The following is a 12061-nucleotide window of genomic DNA, read 5'->3' as shown; positions in this document are numbered from 1 at the left end:
ATGTAGATTGGCAGCTATAGAAAGATGACCCTGAATAGATCTAATCCAAGGAAAATCATTCTGAAAAGTGTCGGCCTACCAAACTAAAAACCAGGTATATAAAATTTACAGATTTCTTAAAAAGCATTTTCCCTCTCATATTTTCTCAAAAGACAAAGAAAAAAGACTAGAGAGCACTTGAAATGATGCTCCTTGTTTCTTTTTAAAAAAAACAGACCGGTTGGTATGCCTATATGCCTCTAAAAGATGTTAAATGTTGCCCATGATTTTCACTTCAGATGTCCTCTTGCAACATGAAATCCTCCCACTAAATACATACAAATGTTAAGCATATTTCAAACACTAAAATGAAAAAAGAATTACCCCGCAGCTCAGTTAAAATGTCTATTTTTTGCTCAAGAATAGCTTCAAGTTGCGTAGCGTATGAATCTACATCATAGTCTACTTCTTCAGTCATCTCTAGGAGAGCCTTTTCATCTTCTAACCATCGAATAGATTCCTAAAAGGGCAAAAATTCAATTAATCCAGTAAGCCTCTAAGACAGAAACCAATTTGCAAATTTTATATGTTAAATATCAAACATACTCAAGAATGGTATTCTCTAAAATATTACTAACCATAAAACATCTCTATTTACAGAGTAACATTAAGAAATATTTCTAGATTCAAACACAAATATGACAGGCCAAGTATGATGGCTTCATTTTTCTACTTTTACTTTGCCTTGTATGTGTATGTGTTTGTTTTTCAGGGGTGGGGAGAAATGGAATGAATCAGACACATAAATATCAATGAGCAGAGTAAGTCTCAAAACCTCAACAACTATCCCTGAAACGGAAAGAATGGGTGTAGAAAGCTGCTGAGCAATCTAATGACATCTATGGTAGCCTAGAACTTGTAAATCACCTGGAATTAACATATCCACTGGGGCCTCACAGTTGGGCCAAGAGGTAACCCTAAATTCTAAACACTAGTTCTTCAAAAGTATTGTGAATATAAGGGACCAATGGATAGCCAATCTTAGAAGAGTGAAATGAATCACTACATGGTAACTACTCACTATTCATAAATGCTTCAAGGAAACCCCTTATTCTTAACTCATTTTAGGTATGTGGAATTTATGAGTTTAATTTTCGAGCAATGTCATGAATCAAAAGAATTATTTAACAGATCATTCTGAATTAGAATTTTTGGACACAAAAAAAGGCACTTTCTAGATTTTTAGGGTACATACAATTTCAAATTTCCAAACATCAATGCAATTTAATGGCTAATTATAACTAGACTATGTATCACCAGGCAAAACTGGTTAACCTAGGTACAGTTACATATTAGAAAACTGTATATGTATGTGTCACTTCAAACACACATAAACCAGTATTTTTTCTTTACCTTCAGCTATATTCTTAATTTTTTAAAAACAAAACCTTATTTTGAGAAGTGACAGATCACAGTATAAAGGGACAAATGGAATTATAAAAAGAATACTGGCTTGACAGAACATGCAGTTCAATCTTTAAAGAACTTTTAGAATTCATCATAAAATGGCATAGTGGGAAATGGTCTTCATGTGACACCTCGTTCCTAAAGGACACACTTTTTTTAAAATTAGAAGGGTCCTTTCTTGATTAATCTGAACACATAGGCCTCTAAAGAGATTCTCATGATAAAGGTTTGACTAAAACGGTAACTGTTAATAACGTAGATACTGTTCTAAAACTATAAAATACAGGGTTTCTTGTATTTTTCAGTAGAGCTGAGGCACGTTAATAACTGTTTACAGAAGATTTCTTCAGCATCAGAGAAGGAAACAGGTCACTGGGGATAGACTGAGTTATTGTTCACATTTTCTCAGAAGGTATTCAGAGAGCTGCAGAAAGGCAGGGTGAGGGGTGGGGTGGGGGAGGCAAACTGAGTACAGTCTCCGTTATGTCCAATGTTCTCTTCACTTTCCCATCACCTCCTCATAGGTATCACCCTCAAGGATATTTTCCTGTTTAAAGGAGTAGGGGGAGGCAAAGGAGGACCATACAGTAAAAGTGCTTGTTATAGGTTGAACACACAATGAAATGAATACTGTGTTTAAGGCCTTCCTGCCACACCCTACTCATCTGCCACTGACAGCTCAGTAGGAGCAATTAATCTCCTTCCCTAAAGCCTTCCTTTCCTGCAAAGACTGACTGTCACCTCCTCAACTGCTCTGATACCCTTTAGAAGAATTTTTTCTTTATTGCTGTCCTGACATGAAGACACTCCAATATACTGACCTAACATGAAAAAAGGGGTATTGGAGGGCAGAAGTTCAATCTCTCTCTAAAAATGGAAAACCAACAAAAGCAAATAAAATGGGAGAATGGTAGCAAATAAACTAGATCTTCAAATAAAGGTTATTTGCAGCCACCATTCTTTATATTCAAAATTTGCCATATTATATGCTCTACATACATCTGCATACACACAAATCAAAAAATTATGAGCTTTAGTGAAAGGTGCTGTTTTACTTTACCTGGAACACGGCTCTGTGATCTTCTACAACTTGTTCTTCCATTTCTACCATTTGCGAGACAGCTTCGTGGAAAGTAAACAATTGTGGAGAAACCTCTTCTTCCTTAAAAAGTTTAATTATGACAGTTTATATTTTAAAATACGTTATTTAAAAAGCAGTTTTTCTATGTCATTTACAAAAATGTACTTAGAAACAGAGGACACTTGAATAGTAGACTCCTAAAACATACTATGAAAGGCAAAGACACTATTTCTTTTTATGGGTCAAAAATATTTAATGTAACCCTCAAAAAGACAACCCAACCTTAAGCATATCAGTAAAGGATAGTTTTCACTGAGTCCAGGCACTTTATTGCAAAATTACCCAGAAAAAACAATCACTTTTGGAACAGTGCAACTTATCAAAAATATTTTTATTGCAACTATAATTATACTGAAATATTTCCTCAGTATTGTTTAATTTTCACTAACAATTTAAGTCATATATATATGTCTTAAATTTCTTTTCACCAGAAGAGAGATGTATAATGTTTTTAATGACCATCAAATTGGTATTCGAAAGGTCTCGATTCTTATTAAATCTTAATTTCTAAATTGCACTGTACAATTTGCTTACTAGTTTTTACAGAAATTTTAATTGGTAAGTCACAACTTCACCAACAGAAATCCCACATACATATTCAACATATTCACGTTTTGTTCCTATATCAAGTCAAAACTTCTCTGACCATGCTTTCTTTTTTGAGCATCTTTCCCAATTCCAATGTCTAATAATTTAATTGCACAAAATATTATGTTAGTAATAAAGTTTACTTAAAATTGTTTTACAATATTTGAGTAGAAAAAGCAACATTTAAAAAATAAAATACTTGATAAATATGTGCATGTTTTCATTAAATAATATAAAACATTTGATTCTTTCACCAATAAGCTACCACCCCTCAAAGTTTATATAATCAAGTTGGCCAAAGAATTTTTTATCTTCTCTTTGGGAAAAGAGGCATCTGTTTTGTATCAGGACATGCACGCATTATTCTTTCACATTCTCTCTCTCTGACAAACACACACTCAACCACCTTTATTCATTTTATCTGCCCACCTCCCCACCAAGCCCAGAATATCTTTTCTTGCCTTTGCTTTAAGGTATTATGCATGTTCATGTCACTTCCATGTAGCCCTCTTGGAATACTTTTTGTCAATGTAACTACTGGAATTCTAATGCACTCGATTATTCTCTTGTTTGTTTACCTCTATTAGTTTTATCTCTAGGGCATGTCTTAGACCCTATCCCATTTTAATCTACCTTGTTAGATTTAATGTAGCAATAAGAATGTGTACACATGTACCAATACTTAACTAAGGCTAATGCTGAAAGAAATCCACTCTCGAATATGGAAGAGGTTTCAAGAACTCATGATGTCAGGCTGAAAGCCTCTGAATTAGTTCTGGTCACCTAGCCAACCTCCTCAAATTAAGGTCCTGCAGGGGACCCAACAAATGCAAAAATAAAACTGAAAAGATCTACTATAGGGAGTGCCTATCTTGTTCTGGCTTCCCATATCTTAGGCAGGTACCATATCTGGTGCAATGCAGGGTTTGCATAAAGGATTTTATAAGTAACCGGTCTCCTTCAAAACTTTGGGGAGGGGGACAGACTAAAGCCAGGATCTCATTTTTAGTTATGTTTATGGTTCAAAGTTTAGGACTCTTATTTTAAACCAGGTTTCTCAACTTCAACACTACTGACAATATGGGGGGAGGAAAGCTGTCCTATACATTGTATGATGTTTTACAGCATCCCAGTTCTACACACTAGATTTGGTTGTCACCCCAGCTGTAATAACTGAAAATGTCTCACATTTTCCCCTGGGAGGCCAAGTCACTGCTGGTTGAGAATTGCTGCATTAAGCCCTGCTTTATTAACAGAAATTTGGAACATGATAATAATAAGTAGTATGTCCATTTGTTACTCTAAAGGAATTTGGTCTTTAATACCTACAAAATATAAAAAATTAAGTTACATTGTTTCAAAAGAATACAGGGGTTGGCAAAAGTAGGTTTATAGTTGTGACTACACAAAACAGAGTTTACTCTTGTATTATTATTTATTATTGTACTGTTTTCCATACAAACAACTGTAAACCTACTTTTGCCTACCCCTTGTATTTTATTGCAGCTAGCAATAAATTTAGGTGACATAAGATTTAGCTCTGGAGTAACAAAGATCCAGATTACAATCCTGCCTAGTTTCAGCACTTACTACTTGTATGATCTCAGTCGAATTACTTAACCTTTTAGAAAGTCAGTGAAAAAAGCAGGGAATAACAACAGTACTTACCACACCGAGTTGTGAGGGTTACATCAGATGAGAAAATTGTTTAGAAGAAATACATCATGTAGTAAGCAACTAATAAATGCTACCTTTTATGAGAAAATGCCACTATAGGATTCTTAGTGGGAAATGAATGATACAAAATGATATAGGTTCGCCCTGGCAGAGTGGCTCAGTTGATTGGAGCATCATCCCATACACCAAAAAACGTTTCAGGTTCGATTCCTGGTCGGGGTGTGTACGGGAGGCAACCAATCAATGTTTCTCTTTCACACTGATGTTTCTCTCTCAGAATCAATAAAAATCATATCCTCGAGTGAGGATTAAAAAATTAGATTATACATTTAAAAAGTGAAGTTAAAAACTATATACATAACTTTTACATCTCACATACAGTAAGGAATCCCTCAATATATTAAAGCAACTGAAACTGTGTGTTATTTGTGTCTTTTTATTTCTTTACATGTTTGTCTTTATATAGTGGGCACATATTTTATTATTATTTTTTGAGTAACTGGGGGAATCAAAATTTTAAATTAGGAAATGTCACTAAACATTTCAAACATACAGAAAGCAATCAGATTTAATAGCATTTTGCCAGGTTTGATTTTTGATGTAGCTCATGCATCTTTTTAATACATATGCATGTGTCTACAGTTAATTTTTATTTTAAGCTTTATATGTGATATAGTGTATGTATAAGTCTTAAACTTGTTTTTTCCCTATGTTACTTTAAAGATTTCCAAATTTTACTATCAGCATAAAATCTGAGAAAAAGAAAGTTTAGGTCAGCAGTCAGCAAACTTTCTTAAAGAGCCGGATAGTACATATTTTGAGCTTGTGAGCTATATGGTTTTTGTCACTTCTGTTGTGGTAAGAAAGCAGCCAAAAGGCCCATAAATGAATGAGCATAGCCACGTTTCAATAAAACTTTAGCTCATAGGCTGTGCAGGCATACTTAGGAGATATTGCAGGTTCAATTCCAGACCACTTCAATAAAGTGAGTCCTAATCTTTTTGCTGGTGAGGGCCTTGTCTTTAATTTGTAAAAAAAACACAACATCTGAGAAGTGCAACAAAGTGAAGAACAATAAAATGAGGTATGCCTGTAGTTTGCTGATCCCTGATTTAGATGACAGATTTCAATGATCAAGTTTTGCTACTGATGAAATGAACTAAGATTACATCATTACAACTATATTAAGTCACTCACATTCTGTTCACAAAGAAGTTTTAGATCATCTCTCTGAGGGGAACTCCCCACACCCCACTGTGCCTCTAAGTCATCAATCTGATTTGGTGGATGATGCATTATTGGACGAACATCACCAGCAGCGGTTGGATCCACAGTCAATTCTTTCACCCTGTAAACACATAAGAGGTATTTAAAATTAACAAAATCCTACATAGAACAAGAAAATACCAACTTGTTCAAAATAAAGGCAAATCAATTTAACATATTAAGATTGATGATGTCAGCTTTCCAGACCAAATTTACCTTAAGTCTGTGGAAACCCTAAAGGGATGTTTAGCTGTTTAACTTTACAAGTTTATTTAGGTAACTTTACAATTACTTCCATGTAATTAGTGTGCATAATAAGTGAGAATTCGCAAAGTGTGTAGGTTAAGTATTTCAAAGTAAATGAGAGACTGCTTTTGAAATTAAATTATATGAACAGAAAAATGCTAACAATGGGACTTAGATCAATAAATTAATCACTGTCAAAATCAGAGAATTTAATACATGTTGCAGATTTTTGGTAATTCTATTGCTCAATTTAAATAGCTACATGTGAAATAATCTTATTCTGATATATAAAGATTATAAAATGTAAGTTCCATCACTTAAAAAATGTTTCCCCATTATACTTAATTTACACATTTGGGAGAGCATACACTTTCTAAATCAAGAGGATCCTTGTTATTTCCTTGCAGATAAGGAAATTTACAATAGCATACAGAACAAAGGTAAACTTTTCATTTTAAATGAGACAGTTTTTCTTTAATGGTAAATATGCAAAGATGACATCATCCTTAAAAATATGAGGCAAAATAGGAAGCCTGAATTCTAAAGCAACATTTTAAAGCAAATAAATTAATAAAGTACACAGAAATGAAGATCATGCAGTACAACCACCACCTGCCAAACAAAATGAAAATGAAAAATAAAATGGCTCAGGACAAAAGAAACGTAAATGAAATATTATACATAGCACAATTCAAAAGAAACTATTAAAATAAATATCTTATGTACAGAATAAACTAGACCTGGTAATTGAAGGAGAAAAGTCGTCATACTCATAAGAAGGAGAGAGATCAGGGCGACTGCCACTACCCTGTGAGAAGGGAATGTCTGATGGACTAATTCCAAACTCCTTTACTCTGCAGCACCAAAACAGCAACAAGTTAAAATAAAATGGTCTTGTAAAGACAGCAATGAATATTTCAAATTTTTATTTAGTACTGTTTAATTTGTTTAGCAAAGGATATCAACAATGTTATGACTTAATATATTTAGAATATTTAAAAAATAATCCATTTTAATATTTTAAAACCTCTCTGTCGTATTGATTCCCTACTGCACAGCCCTTCCTTTCTGGTGTCTTTTCCCCTTTTCTCATGATCCTTTCTCATAAAGTTTACCTAGACCCTCACTAAATTTGAAATGCCCCTTATTTAACTACATGACCACTCAATCTAATTTCCTTGTGTAATCAATACCATGAATATTTTTTTAATTAGCATTAATGAGTGCTCAATATTCTTGCAGGCTTTTCAAACTGAACACAAGACAATTCCTAATGACATACATGTTTGTAATGAATTAACTAATTCTTTCTTATACATATAAAATGGCATTAGCTACGAAGCATCCTTGATACAAATTGAGAAAATAGCCACTCAAATAATTTTGTGTTTGGTGATTCAGATGAATAACGCTGGCTGAGAAAAGCCTTTAGCAATGGGATTTAAAATGCTTTTGTTAATGTCTCTATTTAACCAAATTATGGCTTTTCTGACCCATATGGCTTTTGTGATTCCCTATGTTCTTTTTCAGCCAATCCCATTTCATAATAGTAGGCAATATTTATTAAATACTTCCTATATGTCAGGTATTATTAGTAATTTATAGGCATTATATTATTTAATACTTAAGGTAATCTTGCAACATTATCGCCATGTTATAGATACAAATTGGCTCAGAGCAATAAAATATCTTACCCAAGGTCATTCAATGAGAATGAGGCATAACAGGTTCAAACCTAGCTTTTACTACACAAATCTATGTTAAATACTCCACATACTAACCATATTCTGTTTCTCTCACTACTTCTCTTAGGTTGAAATAAATGAAATTACTGTTTTTATAGGCCAAAAGTAGTACTATAGATCAAACTAATAACTTAATGTACATCAAACGAACATTTCTACTCACAATCATTCTTTGCCTTATTGGTAATGTTTATGCCAAAGGTTCAATACTGAATCTATCTGCCTTTTATCCTTTATAGTCACTTTGTAAAGCTTATTTATCATACATGCTGACAAATCTAAATTTCTAATATTACTTGACTCTTTTTACTCCCAACTCCACTTCTTATCTTATTCTCTTAAAACTCTCCTAATTTAGATACTCTGATAGCCCCTAAACACACACTTTCCCTCTATTCAAGGCCTAACCTCTACTACATGTAGCAATTATTTATATTCCTCCAATGAGAGCTATCAAGGGAGGTTGAAGGCTTTTATTTGTTTTAATTCCACACATGGCAATATTCTATATACTAAGCTGTTCCTCATCTCTTCCATAAACAATTTTGAAATAAGAGGCATTTTAAATTAATGATTAAAACCCTACAACACAAAAAATGTTTATTACAAAAGTCAAATAAGTCTCATAAAGTTTGCAGCTAGTAGCTCATAATTCAAAGTTACAAGGAATTAAATTTAGAAATAAAGTTATATATTTAAGAAGCTATTATATTTTAATATCTTTTTACAAAAGGTTAATAGGTTTATACCTTCCAACAGGTTTTATTATGATTTAAAAACATCTCTTCAGCTGAAGCAAAAGCAAGACACAAAGGAAATAAAGGTACAATCTCATTTATATAAAGTTCAAACACAGCTACCTAGGTCAGTCAAGAATAAATTTATAGGAAGTAAATCTTTTTTTTAAAAAAGAGAGAAAAAAATATAACACGAAAAATTTTCCATAGAAGTCAGAGCAATCAGTGGCTGCCTCAGGGTAGATATTAATGAATGTGGGCATGTTATTCAGGATTTGTGATCAGTAAGGGACACATGGGAATTTTCCAGGGGGCTGGGAATGTTCTCTTTCCCAGTCTGATGATAGAAATTTCATTTTATAAGCATTCATTAAATTATTTGCTTATGTTTTGGGCACTTTACTGTATGCATATGTACTTCACATTTTAATAAAAGATTAAAAATAAAATTTAAAAGAAACAAAACATTTGTATTCAGCAACATTAAGAGCATCTTAACACTAGAAATGGAATAGAAAGAGGAATTTTATCTCTAGGTTAAAATCATAAATGCAGTATGTGATAATAAAAATTTAAAACTATGGTCATTTAAAACAAATGACATGGGAACAATCTATGGAACAAATATAAATATGCCCATCAATAATCCAAAATTCCAAGGACATTTCATGATTTAAAAAAATAAACTGCTATAACAGTCTATAATGCTCTTTTGTTCTTTCATCTATTAATATCCAGTTACCTAAAATTTGTAACACTACTGACATTAATAAAATGTAACCCACATAGAACACCAGAAACAAGTGTGCCGTCACTACTTATTTTAAACCCTGTGTTCCCCATGTATATGTAACATTTAATATTAACAGAAATAATTTTCAGCATATAGCAAAACAATTTCAGAGATATAGACTGGCCCTGGTACTTGAGAGTCTTCACATACTAGAGATAATGTGATGATTCAAATGTAGGAAAGTATCATGAAACAGACTTGGTTAAGTGAAAAAACAATCATGTTCTAGGACAGAAAGACCAATTTCACTAAATATATAAATCTCTCCCCAAAGTACACATTTCCAATTATTTTGAGAACTTGAGAAATGATTCTAAATATCATGCAAAATTTTTTGAAAATTGAAAGACCAATGCAATAAGCTTTATCCTATCAGATATTAAATCAAATCATATGCTGCTCTATTTCCCTCACATTTCAAAATGGATAACCATTTCTCATACCTATTTGCATATCTTAATGTATTAAGAGTATTTTCACAGGATGCCATTCCTGGAGAGATTGTAGCAATCTATGGGGGAAAAATGCAAAGGTAAATAAAATGTTATAAATGATGAAGACAGTAATACTAATATATAGGGTGGGGCAAACATACATTTACAGTTGTATGTGAAACAGTTTACTCTTGTACTGTTATTAATTATTGTATTATTTCTCATACACTCAACTATAAACCTACATCTGCCACACCCTGGATGTACGTATTAATGATATGTGAACTCCAAGATAACTTGTATCTTATGCCCATAATCAGATAATAATTATAAACTCCAGTTAAAAGAGAAACAGTTCTCTGAACACATCAGAAAATGACCAAAATAAGGCAGAAAATGGAGGACAACACCTAGAAGAAGGGAGTAACACTGAATGATTTCCCCCCTGCCCCCCATTAGTAACTTTATTGCCTAAGGACAAGCCAAGCCAAGCCCTGCTGCTGTCCCACAGAGCAACTGAAACTTCATTAGAAACCTAGTTTCACTTAAGAAACTAAAAAACAGAGTTGGGGGGGGGGGGGGAATCACTGCAGCCGGAAAGTGAAGTTTGTCCCAAAAGAGGCAACTACAGAGGGAGAAACTCAAATTAAGCATATAAACTGCCGAGATCTCTGGCTGACCCCTAAACAAGGTGTGCACAAGGCTGAATCCAACCACACAGTTAGGTCTAAAAGAGGTAAACAAAGACTTTAATTTCAGTTGCTGCCCACAGCAGGGGAGATGAATTTAGAGTAAGTTCAGCAAAGTTAATTTCCTGCTACACAACAAAAATATCAATAATCTTTAGAAGACTATAACAGAATCCAGAGTGTCTATAAGGTATTCAATCATAATAAAAATTATATAATCCAAAATTACTAGACATATGAAGAAATAAAAAGTGTAACCAATACTAGAGGAAAATAGAACTCAATGGAGAATGACCTTAAGAAGACTCAGATGTTGGAATTAGTAGAATGCATTATAACTGCAATATAATTCTCTCTATCAGACTGTCAGGGGCCACATCTTCAGTTTCCTCTCTCTTGCTCTCTCACGCACAAATAGAAGGGTTTAAATAACTGTTATTAATGTATATAATAATTTCTCCATAGATACTATGTAATTGTTCATTCAGGGTTAAAACAGAAGAAATAATCAAAATAAAACCATAAACTTACCATGCAGGTACGAGAGTTTTCACCTATGAATGAATCTCTTAACACCTGAGTGAGTTTACTTGCTCGGAAAGGAGTATGAGGTTTATTTCTACCTAAGGCTCTGATGCACTCCTGAAAATTGAGAAAGCAAGTTTCTTTAGGTTTCATATAAAGAGTAATAATTTAAAAGATCTCTTACTATAAATCTAATATTTACTATAATTCTAATATTTAAGATCTGATCAGCTCTGAAAATGCTACTAACAGGCTTACAGCATAGTAAAGATGTTGCCATAAATCCTAATTCAAGAATATGGAAAACACACAAACACAAAACCACCAACGAACTATTATTTCAAAAAATTCTTCTGGAGACTATGGCTAGTGTTTAGAAGTGACAGGAAGTAACATTAACTGTAAAAAGAAAAATTTAAAGTGGCACTAGAAAACAACAGAATGCTTTCTTATAGCCCTGCCAATATTTGCTTTTCCAGTCAAGAAAGAGCTATAATACTGGCCTAAGTTTTTGAAAACAATTCCACATTTTTCTGAGAAACTATTTCTTCATTCAGTTTTGTGGTTCCTTGCTCTCTTCCACAAAAATATGACTGATCAGGGCCCTATGGAATCTCTCTAAGTAGCCTTGGAATTGGCCAGCCAACTAACAGATCTTCTATCCACCCTAAAAATAAAGAAAATTCCTGGGTACAATATAAATCTGTATCTGCAAATATAAAAACCAAAATTTTTATAACCTTTCCTACTTATTAGACAAAATAAGTACTATCA

General features: G+C 33.1%; 1 protein-coding gene across 5 annotated transcripts in view; it reads right to left on the bottom strand.

The window, feature by feature from the left end:
• KIF2A (kinesin family member 2A) overlaps positions 1-12061 on the bottom strand; it is a 64796-nt gene that overhangs the window by 2786 nt on the left and 49949 nt on the right. For 4 of the 5 annotated variants that reach the window (XM_087815376.1, XM_087815377.1, XM_087815378.1 and 1 more), the window contains 5 exons: positions 11294-11404; positions 10083-10150; positions 6050-6200; positions 2507-2608; positions 364-499 (listed from right to left, as the gene is read on the bottom strand). In XM_087815376.1, coding sequence (XP_087671502.1) covers positions 364-499; positions 2507-2608; positions 6050-6200; positions 10083-10150; positions 11294-11404 — 568 coding nt within the window. Of the gene's footprint in view, positions 1-363; positions 500-2506; positions 2609-6049; positions 6201-7104; positions 7219-10082; positions 10151-11293; positions 11405-12061 lie in introns of all 5 variants that reach the window. The other variant, XM_087815380.1, reaches the window with a different exon arrangement.

Source organism: Miniopterus natalensis, chromosome 3, assembly GCF_054644295.1.
Source record: "Miniopterus natalensis isolate mMinNat1 chromosome 3, mMinNat1.hap1, whole genome shotgun sequence".
Classification (NCBI taxonomy): Eukaryota; Metazoa; Chordata; class Mammalia; order Chiroptera; family Miniopteridae; genus Miniopterus; species Miniopterus natalensis.
Note: the sequence above shows the minus strand (reverse complement) of the source record. Positions and strands in the feature narration are given on the sequence as shown.